This window comes from Stegastes partitus, unplaced genomic scaffold, assembly GCF_000690725.1.
Source record: "Stegastes partitus isolate 25-593 unplaced genomic scaffold, Stegastes_partitus-1.0.2 Scaffold543, whole genome shotgun sequence".
Classification (NCBI taxonomy): Eukaryota; Metazoa; Chordata; class Actinopteri; family Pomacentridae; genus Stegastes; species Stegastes partitus.
The window spans coordinates 329,393-344,753 of record NW_007578274.1 but is presented as its reverse complement, the minus strand read 5'-3'; the positions used below and the strand labels follow the sequence as shown (position 1 = coordinate 344,753).

General features: G+C 44.5%; 1 protein-coding gene across 1 annotated transcript in view; it reads right to left on the bottom strand.

The window, feature by feature from the left end:
• Positions 1-3,655: 3,655 nt before the first annotated feature.
• The window catches only part of tmem8b (transmembrane protein 8B), a 32,558-nt gene continuing 20,852 nt past the window's right edge, over positions 3,656-15,361 (bottom strand). The window contains exons 9-12 of the mRNA XM_008288145.1: positions 15,042-15,220; positions 13,553-13,699; positions 7,436-7,552; positions 3,656-4,012 (exon numbers count right to left, since the gene is read on the bottom strand). Of these exons, the coding sequence (XP_008286367.1) occupies positions 3,677-4,012; positions 7,436-7,552; positions 13,553-13,699; positions 15,042-15,220 (779 nt within the window). The 3' untranslated portion in view covers positions 3,656-3,676. The remainder of the gene's footprint in view (positions 4,013-7,435; positions 7,553-13,552; positions 13,700-15,041; positions 15,221-15,361) is intronic.

Here is a 15,361-nt window from a genome sequence, read left to right as displayed (position 1 = left end):
AACAATTATTTCTTTTCTTCTTGAAAACTGACTTTATTCCTGAGGAGCACCTGTTTTCCTACAATCATTATATTTAATCAACATGAGGGTTCTTGACACTTATTTTTTCTTTATCATCCGGTATTTAGGTTTTGAGGCACCGAATAACCCGCCTGTAAATCTGATGCCATCCCATCACTCTGAGTGGGACTCTGTGATTAAGGCTGATGAGTAAATTTTCAATGACTGGTGGTTTTATGTTATTTATCACGTCTGGGGGTTAAATATGGGCGATGATGAAGTTTATGGTGGAGCTGTAATCTCTCTGACTGACCATAAGTTAGCTGGAAATAATCAAATTGTCTGAAAAACTGTAAACAATATCTAACAAATAACATTTTTGTGGCTGTGAAAAGTACAAAAAACATCACAGCTGAAAAATAAAGTTAATATAATGCAGAAGTAGATGTTTTAAAATAACAATTATGATTTAATAACGCATTTAAACGTGTTCATTTAGGCATACTTCCTGTGTATATATGATGTCGATGCTCAGACTATGCATATTTTTATTGTTCTTTAGGGAGGCGCCTCATCCTGGTCTAGCCTGCTTTAACTTGTACCAGCCGTACCGTGTATTTAATGCTAATTAGCCCGTGTTTGCATATCTGCACAGCATCAGCATGTTTGCATCGTTATGAGCATGATAGCGAGGTAATATTAGCATTTAGCTCAAAGCGCCGAACACAAGAACAAAGTGGACCGAGGCACCAGAACGTAAGAAAACAAGAGCCGAGGACGATATTAAAAGGAGCAAAAGTCGTATTCTGGCGTGTTTCATCCCAGAACAGCGGCTCTGCACAAAACATTCATGCAAACAAAGCGGCTCCGGCGCTGCAGGTTCTGCTGTTTCAGAGTGATCATCCTGTTACCCCGGAATCCATGAATACAAAGGAGATGCCTGCTCTGATTCCAGTATACGGACATCCACTGTTTGAAATTTCAGCATCTGAGACGTTCTCGTCATTTTGCTGTAATTTGTCTCATTAGGTGCCGTCACAGGCCTTTAACGCGCCACGCTCCTCTGATTACACCGATCCCCGTCACTGTGGCCGGAAACGTTCGCTTCTGCAAAGTTAGTGCGTTGATTTAACCCAGAGCTTCATTCCTCTCTCTCGGTATGAACAGCAGCTCTGTTCAAATCATCTGCGTCGCTCTGATGAGACGAGGCGAGCGATAAAGACTCCGGGTTGCGTGGGAGGTGGTCTGCCTTTTCCAGCTGAATATTTAATCCCTAAAATAAACCAAATATCTGAGCATGAATCAACAAAACGTTTATAGAAAGCGCCGCGTATCAGTCGCATCGCTTCTGATTCAGAAGCATCACGTCTTTCTTCTGCTTTTCTCCTCTTAAAGGAAAATGAGTTAATGTATTAACTTCCTGTGACCTCCGGTGACCTCTCTCCATCACACCGTCAGACAGTCTGCGGGTGAAGAATGGAGGCGTGATGAGCTGCAGCAGTAAAAATGTGAATAAATACTTTGCTTACAAAGCCTGAGTAAAGAAAATGTTGTCGCTTGATTAAGAGATTAGAACGAGTGAATGTGGGAGATTCTCAGTTTAATCGCCGACTAAACTTAGCACGTCGCTAACGTCTAGTTTTTTGTTGTTTATTTGAATCTCCTCAGAGGAAATCGGTTGACATTTTTGGAAACGAGGTGGGAAAAGCAACGCCACGTACATATCTATTCATTAAATCTGACGCTACAGCAGCAACGAACCTCTGAAGATCTCCGTTTATTTAATCCCAATCTTTAGCGCTAAACTAGGCTAACGGTTTTTAGCATACAGGAGAGCAGCATCAACCATCTAAGGACAAGAAAAGTGATTAGAAACACTAACCAAAGCATCAAACTAATTCTTTAAGGCCCACATATGTGCAATATCAAGGCCCAGGTGCAATTTCCACCTGGCTTGCAGTCCAGCGTGCACACTTTCTTTTCTAAAATAATCTGTTTCTCATCTTTAGCTTTGTATTTAGCAAACATACGAGCAGCATCGACCATCTAATGACAAGAAAAGTGATTAGAAACGCTAACCAAAGCATCAAACTCCTCCTTTAATGGTGTTTTCATATCAACACCAGATGCAATTTCCACTTTGCTTGCAGTCCAGCGTGCACACTTTCATATCTAAAATAATCTGTTTCTCATCTTTAGCTTTGTTTTTAGCAAACATACGAGCAGCTTCAACCATCTAACGAGAAGAAAAGCTGTTAGAGATGCTAACCAAAGCATCAAACTCCTCCTTTAATGGTGGTTTCATATCAATGCCAGGTGCAATTTCCCCCTTGCTTGCAGTCCAGCGTGCACACTTTCATATCTGAAATAATCTGTTTCTCATCTGTAGCTTTGTATTTAGCAAACATATGAGCAGCATCGACCATCTAAGGAGAAGAAAGGTGATGAGGAACGCTAACCAAAGCATCAAACTCCTCCTTTAAGGCCCGTGATGAAGCCCAGGTGCAGCTTCCACCTGGCTTGCAGGCCGGTGTGCACACTTGCCAAAATAATAAATTCTTTCATCTTTTTCTGAAATAATCTGATAAAACAGGAAGACCTGGCACGCACACAGAATAACAACCACCGAGGAGCTGCTGCTGCTGATGGATACAGCAAACAGTCATAAAACTCTCTGCTTGCCTTACATAAGAGGACGAGGCGCTGCACGTCGACGCCGCGCCGCCAAGCCGCCTTCATGCTGCCTGAGAATTATTTATCTGCGGCTCTATTCCTGGGAGGATGCTGTTGACAGCGTCTCATCTCGCTGTCTGAGAACCACCAGCTTCCATTAGGACCAGGAGCTGCAGCGTGATGTCTTTGTGTTTCTAAAAGCCTGGAAAGCAGCAGAGCAATACTGAGGCAAAGAAAGGAAACATTTATTGTTCATGAATGTGGCGTCACACACAGGTCCTGTCAGAGAAGAACAGGGAGGTGGTGAGGTCTTGGTTTGAGGTCTCTGAAGTAATCCTGCCTCCCCCCTTCTGTCTCCGTCGACAGGCAGCCGGACTTTGGTTCCCCTCCCCGAGAACAGATCAGCACATTCGTGTAAAAGCAGTACATTGCAAAAAAGACGGTCTAACATTCCACACGACGACTAGGTTTGTACATGTGTGATGCCCACGGCGGCTCGTATCGTTATAAAAATGTACAGAATAACATTTTTGTGTCTCAGTGCAAAAGATATATTTCAAAAGAAGTTCAGAAAAGCCGTGCCCTTGGTAAACGTCCACCCATGCCCCCGACCCCTGGAGTAAAATAACCGGCCCGATTACGAGACCACCAATAAATAACCAACAGAAGCAGTTTTACAGTCACCGTCAGATAGCAGCAGTGTTTCAGCTTGACTTTAAATACATATTCACAAACAACAGTGTGCCACTGTACACCCACGAGTCATCAGTTTAACTATTGATAATCATAATTACATTTGTATTGATAGTAATTACCATGACGATAACAACGGAGGAAAACAAAAAGAAAGAGATCCAGTGTGTCACATCAGCATTAAACTATTTACATTGCTTTTTTTTTTTTTTTAAAGTTCTGTGGCTTCATTTCCCATGTGTGAATTTCCCAAGTAAAAGAAGGCAATGGAGTGTCTCTAAGGTAAAAGGCTGGGAGTCCGGGGAGGTCATCAGCTGGTGCAGATGCTGTTGATGGAGATGATGGCCGGGTCCACCAGGCCCAGCTCCTCGTGCTCGTTCACGCACAGCTGGTAGCCGCAGCCCCGCCGGCGCTTCAGCGGGGTCACCTTGGTGTCGGGCTTGGCGCGAGGCGGCAGCAGGAAGCCCACGCTGCCCGCGATCAGCATGTGCCAGATGCTGTGGATGTAGAAGTAGTTCTCTTCCGTCTCCACGAAGGCGTAGAGCGCCACGGCAGACGTGGCGATCATGGTGCCCGGGAAGAGGAAGAACACCCAGCGCTTCCAGGTGGGCGGGTAGCAGCGCCGGCGGCGGATGGTGCGCACCGTCTGACGGGCCAACAGACACACAACACGTCACAGTTCACACCTTTGGTGGGGTCTAATGCTACAAATAGCAAACTGTAGCGTGAAACAGTTTAGCTAGTAAAGCTAAATTAGATTTTTTCAATGCATTCCGCTAATAAATTAGCATCATGTTAGCGTGTGGTGAAATAAAACGAGCTACTGTCTGAAAAATATCATGCATTTCAGATTTATTTATATTATTATAAACATGTTATGAGAAGAAGCAGAATGTGTTTCACAGTTTAGCTGGTAATGCTAATTTATTTATTTGTTTTTATTTATTTTTTATGCATTCCGTTAATAAATTAGCATCATGTTAGCGTGTGGTGAGATAAAACTGGATCATTTGTGCTTCAGATTTATTTATATTATTATAAACATTTTATAAGAAGAAGTAAAACATATTTTATAGTTTATCTGGCGGTGCTAAGTTGCTAATTTAGTTTTTTTTTATGCATTACTCTAATAAATCTGCATTATTATTTCATAGTGAGCATTGGTAAAATGTGACCCTTTCTAGCAAAACTTAATGTATTTAATATTTATTTTTTATTACTTTCGTGTGAGAAGAAGTAAAATGCCTACAAATAGCGAGTCACAGCTAAGCTAAAACATGCTAGCTCCTCGTTCCAGCAAGCTGTGGGGTATCACATTTAAGAGTAATTATATTTAATTGAATTTGATTTTCTTTAACGCAGCGAGTATTTTGTGATCCTCAAGAACCTTTTTTTTCTTCTTATCAATAAGACAGAAGCAGCAGTGTCCTCTTTTAACAAACGTCTTTCAAAAGGGCAAAAAAGTATAGAAATATGTTTTGATATATAATTATATTACATTATAAGCTAAACTGGAATCAAGCGGTGGATGTTTGCTTTTAGATTTTTAAAACGACTTCTACGTCTGAACGCTGTCATTTAAGTTTAGGCGTCGCTGTATGTGACGTCATGCCCTCTTCTATGATGTCATACCTGTTTCTGAGCGTTGATTTTGGGTTATTTGATGCAGCAGAGATGCTCTCTGCAAAGCTTCATGGTTCCACTTTGCCAGGTGTCCCATTTTAACAATCCTAATTAGGTTAGAATAACATCTGGGGGTTTCTGGAGTTGAGATCCATTTGCTGACCGAGGAAAATACTTATCTAATGTATTCCCACACGTGTTGAACTTCTGGTGATTTACACCCACAAGGAAGCAGAAAAACATTCATTTTTTGTAATTATGTTTATCTGATGTGTAGAAGCCGGAGTGTAGACGCTCAGCGGCGTTTCTTTCTACTTGTAGGATTAGCTTCACCCCAGGCAGCGGCTCAGGAAACCACGATGTAAAGAAAACGCTCTCCTGCTCGTCGTCGTAAGCGTTTTACGGCTGGTTTTCTTCATGAATCGATCTCCGAGGCCCTCGTGTTTAATGTTCTTTCTGCCTTAATTTAATGCTATAAGGTGGATATTGGAGCGCGAGCAGGGAGGAGTCATTCAAAAATAGACACCAATGGGATTTCAGCGAGGGACCAGCTGGCATCTCGCTTTTATTGAAGGAACAGAGGGATAGTGTTCTTCATAAATCTCCGCCGGTTTTTTACTGTCTGGAAATCGGCGTTGGTGCCCAATGCGGCAGCAGAAAAAAGTCCATCACGCTGTTCATAATCAGCTGATGGATTAGCGATTGGCCGGTCGATGCTTTATCTGCTTCGGTGATTTATGCTCCGTTTGGCAGCGGCGGCTGGATGTGACGTCTCCGTTTGTTTAATCCGGAGCTCGCTCTGTCTTTAAGTGGCCGAGATTCGCTGCACAAAGAGACTCCAACGTTTCATTTCGCTCGCCTTCTATTTTCATCGCTTTCATAAACGCTGTTTGCTCGTGTTTCTGCCGCCGGGGGGAAATGTGAGCTGTTCACCAACGACAAAAACAATCACGTGTGTCCTGGCAGGAAACCGCTCTGATGAAATGATTACGCTGTGTACATTTTAGATTAATAATCTATGTGAAGCCGAGTGAGGAGAAACATTAAATGTGCTTTTTACTGCTGGAGCTGCTGCAGCGGTTCCGGGCCGGGATGCTCTTTTCAGGCGGGAGTCGAGGAGCTCGTTTAGTCTGGAGAATTAGGCAGATTTGGCATTGACAGATCTGAACTTCTCCCCTTCCTCTTCCTGCTAATGACGCTCTGCGCCCGGCGCTTGACTGATCTGATTCGGTTGTGTCTGGGAACGTTCAGACGCTTTGCAGAAACATGACGAGTCCAAATGAAAGAGGGCTCTTGTAGAAAATGTGCGGCGCTCTGAGGTGCAGCCGGGATGTAGGAACGCAGGCTACTGAATGGCTGATGAATTATTAAGTCATCAAAGCGCTGGTTTGTCTTCACTAGCACGAGTGGAGGTTGTGGCTAGCTAGCCCGTCGCCGCCAGAAGATCAGAGATTCGGTCTAGACCAGAGCGACATGAGCTGTCTTTAATTGAATCCGCTGAAGAGAATCAGTGGATTTTACAGCGTTGTTGTTAAAAGATATTCGACTATGTACTAAAAAAACCCACAGCCTCCTAGTTTTAAAGCTGGAGGGTTTACACGGGCGAATTAAACAGCACTTCATCTTCCACTGTTTCTGTAGGATCCTCCGGCTCGCGGAAAGATAACACTCAGAGCTACAACTCCCACACTTTACTCAACGCAAAGCTTTCTCCAAGGAAACCACAAACCTTGTTTTCAAACTCATGTCAGAGGTTTGGTGTTAAAGGTTTTCTCTTTCTCTTTTTTTTTTCTTTGCAGGAACCTTGCCTGAAAGACTATTATTTTTTATCTTCTCAGTTCAGGGAGCACATTATGACTCGAAGAAGAGTCAGTGAAAGTACAAGCTGAGTTATAATGGAACTACAACCCATGACTAATACCCACAGGCTGCAAAACTTTTAAAGCCCCTTTCCATGCTAATGTAAAATAGCTTCATTGGCCGCAAAACCGCCGGTTTTTAGCCATGCACATGTTCCAGGCCTCTGTTAGCGTAAATGACAGATTAAGTCCCGTTACACTGGCGGGCAGGAGGAACAATGGCGCCGAGACGTTTCATCTGCATGTTTGAACAAGCTGGTCAATGAATGTTAAACACACATTATGTATTAAAATAATTAGCCCTGGTAGAGCAGGTGCAGGACGCTACAGGCCGCGTGCGCTTATAGAAATGTTTTTAAACTGTTTTATTTGCAGTGGATCTCTTGTGTAGGAATAATTGCACATAAAGATTTAAGTGTGTGTTTTTTTTCATGTGTTTTGCTTCATTCCCGTCTCTGAGCTAATCCTGCTACAACATGTTCCTCCTCCGACAAAATCCATTAAACTTTATTCCAAATAAACTAAATGTTCCCGTCCTGCGGTGGCCTGCTCCTCCACCGGGCGGTAAATGTGTGAGTTTGTCTTACCCACGCCACGGCCATGATGCCCAGAGCAAACAGGCTGGGTCCCAGCAGGTTCCACAGACCGTGACGGTCGAGCTGCAGAGCCATGGACAGAGACATCGCCCCCAGCAGATACAGCACCTTGACAAAAAGCACACGGATCAATATGTGGCCTCCATAAGCCCTGTCAGCGCCGCCGCATCCTCCAGTAAATACAGCCAGATGTTTGTGTGGTCAGGCAGCAGCACATCTCTGCTTCTGGAGAGTCTGTCTGAGAGAAACTCTTCCAACTTATACGAAACGTCTGATGGACGCCGAAGCACCGGGCGATGATTTCGGTGCGTGGACCAGACTTTTTATTTTCCCATTTTGAACCGTTTGTTCTGGCAGTCGACACGCTGTTGGTGCCTTCACAGAGGTCTGATGGAAAACTGGTGCAGAAAGGTTGGAGGTAACATCAAGATGCAGGAGAGGGAACGCTGTGGAGGGAAGCTGGAGCTCTGAGGGTACAAGTGTACGGTGGCCCAGAAGTGTCACAACAAAACAAAAGACACAACACAATAAGCCACAACGCTACAAAATTAACAACAACGCTCCAAATTTAACCACAACACTACAAAATTAAGAAGCCGGAGATGGTTGGAAACAACTTGAAAGTAAGTAAAATACTGATAGCAAATAGTGTCCATTAATCTCCGGCTTCTGCCCACTTCCTGCGGAGTTGCGCACTTCACAGTAGAACTTCCGGGTTAAAAAAAAACAACTTCCGTTGCAGCCGTTGTGTTGTGTTGTGTTTAATTTTGTAGCGTTGTGGTTAATTTTGTAGCATTGCGGTTAATTTTGTAGCGTTGTGGCTTACTGTGTTGTGTTGTGGCTTTTGTTTTGTTGTGACACTTCTGGGCCACCGTACAAGTCAGATCAGGAAACAACATGGCTCGGTGCGGTATGGCTGCATCTGGTCTGTAGTTATCTGGTTGTTTCTGCTGCAATGCAAACATCATCTGTGTCATCTGAACCAGAATCAGACGCAGCCTGAACAGCAAAGCAACAGAGGAGGCGTCTTAAAGCTGCATTCTGTTTAGCTGCCAGCAGGGGGCGACTCCTCCGGTTGCCAAAAGAAGCCCGTATATGAGAACGTTACCCGACTTTCCACTTGAATAATTACCTCAATGCACATTTTTCTTGCACGTTCGTGGTCTGGATCACTAGTTTAAAGACTCTTTGAAGACAACATGATGTTCTTTTTGCGAATTATGGACCCATTTGGAATAAAATAACCGACACAGAAGGTTTATTTTCTGCTTTTTCATCTATACGCCACCAGCTCATGATGAAGCCACTCCTGTTTCAGTCGTACAAAATTACAGCTTCTCTAAAAGAGTAGTAAAGTAAACTGTTGTCATCTATTGTCACAGGCATCCAGAGGCATGTTTGGCAGTTTGTTTATGTGATTTGTTGCGAATAAGTAAAGCATTAAAATAAAATAAAAGCAGCCACCTTTATCCTGTAATGTCAATACCCACAAGTGGAGCTGACTTTATGGAAACAGCAAGTGTGTCGCCACCAAACAGGTAAAAGCCTTTCATTATGTAAATACGCCGCCGCTTTAATGCACCGGCGGGGAAACGATCAGCACAGAAAATAATTGGAACACCCACCGAGTTCAGGTGAAATCAACGCGCCGAACTTCTTCTAGAACGGACGCAAAACAACAATGAAACCCAAACGCTAACAATAGAGGCCCGCTCTATAAATAATACTCGTTCTTTTTTTTGCCGAGCTCGCAATTGGACATAAAGCCACAGGATATAAAAGAGATAAAGAGAGAAAGAAAAAAAATCAATAAGCTGAGCTACACATGCTTTGGGAGGACTTCAGCCCGTCCAGGACGCCTGGGGTCTGCCTGCTTGTGTACGGCGGGCCGACGTGAGGGGAACTCTGGGGTTTCTCTGTGGGATGACCTGCCTGCAGGAGAACAGGACTAATTGGCCCAAACCGAGGAGGAAAGGAGCAGCGCGGTGCAGCCCCAGGACTCGGTGCAGCGCCAGTCATCCGTCATGCCGCAGCGCCGCATCATGCAGCAAACATGCATGCGTCGTGTGCAGGCGTGAACGCAGCGACACTCACGGGCTGGAATGAATTATGATCTGTCATCGAGACAGAGGAGCTGGTCGGGAGGTTATTTTTGTCCGCCGCATATATTTTCATGCTAACAAACACAGACTAATATGGACTTCTGTGGTACTGGTGTGAGCGACAACGAGCCCGAAGGCGGCGCCGTAACGAGCCGTGATATGAGGCCCGGACAAAGCTGCTGAAAACTGAAGCATGGGGGGTTATTCTTGATATTTGGCAGCAGTATGAAGAACACGTCGGCGCTAAAGTGTGCTCACCAGCTTTCAAACAAATCTCAGGGTCACTTATTAAACATCTGTCGGAGCGTTTCTCGATTACCGAACGCTGTTACAGCGCTTTGCTCTGGTTCTACTGGTTACACTTCACCGTTATGATCGTTATGAACTGTGGGTCATTTATAGTCTTGTGTGTATTTCTCTCCTCAGTGTGGTTTGTTAACGAGTGGATTAGGAGCAGGTGGTGACCACGGATTGGCTGCCTCGTCTGATTCCAGCCGCACAATTGGTCAGGGGGCGGGTCCTATTTGAGCAGCCCACCAGCTGCACTCCTCACCTCCAGCCTCGCCACCACAATAGACTGTATAAAAGATGGACGTAGCTTCCGTGACGTCACCCGTTGGTTTCTGCACTGAGAAAATGAAGCCAGGGTTTTGCTACTTCCTGGTTGACATCTTGGATTTTTGGAGCCAGTGCGGGGGAGGGGGGCGGAGCCATAGGAGCAGCGATTGGTCAGACGGATTGAGAGGCGGGCCCTCTCTGCCCGCCCACATTTACCGCCTTCTGCTCGCTTCGTCTGTATGGTCGCTGCCGACTGTCAATCAAGCCAGCCACGCCCCTTGCCCCGCAAAATGTTGACGATGTTTTAATAATTCAATATTGATTTATTTTCAGATTGGCCACCTGATCTCTGGATCTGACCATGAAAACTAATAAGAAAAAAATCCTGAGCTGTAGGAATGCAGTATTTCGTGATCTGTGATCACTTCTTTTCCAATTCAAGTCTATGGGAGCCAGGGCTTTTTGGAGCCAGCAGCTAGCGGACGTAGTGATATTGCAGGTTTTTGACACTTCCGGGTTCGCTTCATTTTTCAGGGCCGGTTGCTACGTCCATCTTTTATACAGTCTATGTTGCCACTACAAGGAATGTCATCGTGTCTGTGATGCAGGACGATGCAGCAGCACTGGTTTGTTCGTAGCCGTACGCTGTAGATTCTGTGTTCTGAGTCTAAACTCTGTGAAACTTTATAAATATTGTATAACCAGAGAGCAGAAGAAGGAGAGAGAGGCCTTTTTCTTTTAACCCCTTTTTTTTGTTTCTTAGGTCGGTAAGTAAGAATATTGTCTTTTATTTACCTTCTCTTTGTGACAGGACAGTCAAGGTTAATTCAGAGAGTCTTTTGTTTGTTATTGTGGCCTATGTCTCCCTCTTTACTTACAAAAAATAAAGAAACTGCTCGTTTGGAGACTTGACATGTCTGGTTCCTGGCCTTCTTTTGGTGGAGCAAAAATTCATGTGATGCCAAAGGTTCCCCCAGATCGGGCCCGACACTAAGATCACTCCAAATGCTTTGTATTTTTTTATTCAGGCTTCAAGGTTTTCCGCCGACATGTTGATCCTTTGCTATCAGAATGTTAAATTACACCTAATCTGAATAACAATGAGTGTAAATATGACAGAATATGTCACGTAAAAGCTTTTAGCAGCGTATATGTGAGTTTTCTAGTTGCTTTATCACCACCAACATCCCAACATGAGACCTCTGATGGACCAACACCAGCGTCAGATGATCTCGCTGGTTTTAAAATCACCAAACATTTGAGAAGAAGGCACCGTTTCTCTTTCTCTTGTGCTTCTACCTCTTAATAAACTGTTTAAAACCATTTAGCTATTTTGTTCTCCCCCAAATCGTCTAATAACGTTTCACGTCCTGCTAAACCCAAAAATCTCAGCCAACGATGTTATCATAGCTGCTCGATAAAAGAGGTCCAAAACCACCAAAGACGCCATAAAACGTAATTATCCCTTAAACTGGTTTATATGATTCTGACACCGTAACCTTCAGCAAGTTGAGACGAGCAAATCTCCTCGAGCTTTTTTTTTTTTTTTTTTATGTGAACCACTAAAAACGTCCTTGCGAGATATTTTCTGGAGACGCATTTGTGACGACTTTGAAGGTCCAAAAGTCCCATAAACACTCGTACATGCTGCTGGGTCCTTCACCCTCTGCTGCTGCTGCTGCTGCCGTAGACACGAACAAACAAACAAACAAACAAACACACTGTCTAGTACACACACGGTTCCACTTGCCAGTCCTGACATGTGCGATTTGATTAGTGACTGTGTACTGCAGCGCTAAGCAAAAATGAAAACTCTAGAGGACAGCAGATGTTCGTATACGCTCCCTCCCTCCACCTCCCTCCGTCTCATTTATGGACATGGACACACATTTACACAAACACACACTTCTTCTTCTTTTTTTTTCCTCCTGCTCCATCTTGGTGTGCAGCCAGGGAGTGACCCAGGGAGAAGGTGCACCTGTTAGTGTTTACCGTCATCCAGCGCAATATGTCAACAACCGGAGAGCTTCAGCGTGAGCCCGACGCGCCGCTCCTTTCATTTAGAAGGAAAAAATCGAGGCATATGCGGTGTTCATTTATAGCCTCCTATACGGCTCTGCAGCGTCTCCGTCCTGTAATCTCTCCCTCGCTCTGTTCGCTTCAGGGCTTTTTCTCAACTTGTCTCCTCGCTAACGTGGAGCTCTCAGTTTAGCTGCTGCCAGACTGCATGACAGTGGAAATGCATTACGGTCCTGAAGACGTCTGGCTCCACTCGTCTGAACCGCTGCCCACGTCGTCGAGCAAAATCAAAAGGGGTCGAGTTGCTCTTCTCCAACGGCCGCTTCCTCGTTTAGAAAGCGCGGCGCCCCCCCGAGCCAATCGGCGCAATTTGTGGGCGAAGCTAAAGGTGGTGACATCAGCTGCGCTCCACGCGGCCACGCTGATGCGCCGCTTATTGCTTACCGGGGTAAAAAAAAAAAAGCTGAATTGGAGTGCAGGGGACAGGTGCAATGTGGAATCACTGTCAGCTAATAATAAAGCAGCAGCAGCAGCAGCAGCAGCTAGCGGAGATGCTTTGATAAGCTTCACCACAATAAACCACCAGGAATACGTGTTTATTAGTCTGCCGTGAATCTTCTTTATTCGCTCATGTCGTGCTTCCTCTCCTCCGTGTCTGCCGTCCTCGTCCTCGTCAGGCTCTTCATTTAGTCTGTCGGTGTATTTATAGTCCCGTGCTTCCCCTCCGTCAGTCGCCACTTCCTCCGAGGACCTCGCTCGTCTTCCTCACGCCTCCACTTCCTGCGTTTTCAGTTTCTGCATCCGTTTGTTTTTGCTCTGTTTTTTTTTTTGCAATAATGATATTTTGATTTTTGCAGCACCTTTAAAAAATGGAGTTTGCAATGTGCTCTGACAGACGAGCGATTTCACAGCAGAACGCTGAACAGAGGGAACAAGACCAGAGGTGCCAGAAAGGAGCCACAGAGACAGAATGCAAAATACAGAAGTCCAGAATAAATACATGAGAAGAACACCAACCGATGCAAATGAAATGATAAACGCCTCTAAAAGAGACGACATCACGAGAGCAGGTCTACAGAAACGGGTTTGATTTAAAGGAAGATGCTGGTTCTGGGAGCCTCATCTCTTCAGGTAGGTCGCTCCAAAGCCGGGGAACACTAATGGCACCAGCAGGGTCACCCTCGGATTTAAGCCTCGACTTTGGAGCAGCCACAAGGGCCTCATCTGAGAGTCCGACGCTGCCAACTGGCTTATACCGGGTCAGCGGCTAAACCTCGGCCCGCTCCCTGCTTTTTGTTGCCTGCTTGGATTTCTGCATTTGAGCCAGTTTCAAGTAAAGCTTTTATTTTTTGTATCCTGCAGAACAAAGTCCGTTGACAAACTACAGGTCCGTGACTGTACCTGAACTCCTCGCTCAGCGGAAACATACCTGCTTGATGATGGACTTGAGGCGGGCCATGGCGATGACGGTGACCCACACCGACATGAGCGACCCGAGGAAGTCGCAGAACTGCAGGACATCGTACTCCATGATGCAGAAGACCACGATGCCCGGCTGGTCGCATGCATGGTAGAACTGTGAGGAGGAAGGAACAGCGTATGGGATGATTCAGAAAGATTAAAACTCTTATTTAAAGTTATGGTGGCTTTTTTCTGCATTGTCCAACAACTACTGCTGCTGTTGTTTGAAGAGCTGGATGTGATTTGTTTGTAGGTAGCAGAATAATCTCTGTCTACTCCAATAGAGGTTATTGCTGACCATTCTTTTACAAACTCATATAACTAGAGATGTCCAATATTGGCTTTTTTGCCAAAAACCGATATGCCGATATTGTCCAACTCTCAATATCTGATTCCGATATCACCGATACCGATACTGATATATATATGTGGGCTATTTAGTTAACTTTAGGGAACATCTAGAGCTGGTCCCAATCGCAATATCTGGATATTTGGTGTTTGGGCCCAATTAACAACAAATATGACAGGATATTATTACTTTACTTATGTGTTTCTTTATTGATGAACACAGTAAAGGGCATTTAAACAAACTCAAATACAAATTTAGAAAAGAACAAATTAACCTAATGAATTATATTATTATTAAAATTCGAACCTCAGAATTAATATCCAGATGTCACCACAGCAACTGAACATTTGGAATACTGGAAAACGAATGCAGTTTAAAGTCAGGCGCGTGCTTCTAACTGTCTATAGAAATGAAGGCCTGCATGGAGATCTAACCATGAATCTCAATTGTCAAGGCCAGTTACAACACATACAATAAGCTACTTCCTTATGGGACATTGGAGCTTTCGCAGTTTCATCGTGCTTTCAAATAAATCTGAAAACTGTATTTATTTTAACAGCTTTAAGGGAACACAGGTGTTAGCATCTATATTCAATACTTTAATAATTGCAACTGTTTCTGACTCTAGTATATGTTTGGATAGATTGTTCATAACTAGGAGTGTGTCGTCTGCATACGGTGAGATATTATGTGTCAGCTTTAGTCAAACCTGTCACAACCTAATTACTGTCTTAAAACATCTACTTCTGAAATAGTTTTTATTCTTAAGTCATTTCTTTCTCTTCTGAAATCAATATCTCCTTGAGAATAAACATTCTTCTGATTCTAATTCTGCCACCATGGTCACCGGCTTGCAGTCTTTTTCATAGCTGTCAGCCAGTGGAAGGATTTTTATTGCATCAGCCGCCTGCTCTCTCATGTTCATGGTTGTCCTTGTGCACACACACGATACGTGAAAAATCGGGAAGCAGTCATAAAAACAACATCACTAGCGGTCAAAAGCTCCACAAGCAACGTGCTACGATGGCCGTGATTAGCATACGTCTCTCATTTATTTTGTTTCTCTCATGTCTCGTTCAAACAGAACGACCAATCGGCGGACACTCACGGTGGAGAAGAACATGGTGAAGATGTAGACGGACGCCTCCAGCAGGTAGTGGCTTCGGATGGCGATGGCCACAGGAGGGACGAACATCAGGTTGCTGAGGCAGAGCAAGAGGGTGGAGAGGAGCTGGAAGCTGTAGGAGTAGGCCTCCGAGTTGTCCGTGCATCCCCATCCGTCCCATCCTAACATACAAACACAAACACTGTCGGTACCGGACTCTGACCCAGGAAGAAAGAGATCTACACGGCCTATAAAACCTGTTTTTTATTGCTTTTTAACATTGAATCACTGTGATTATTTTTTCTTTTAAAAGAATTTACAAA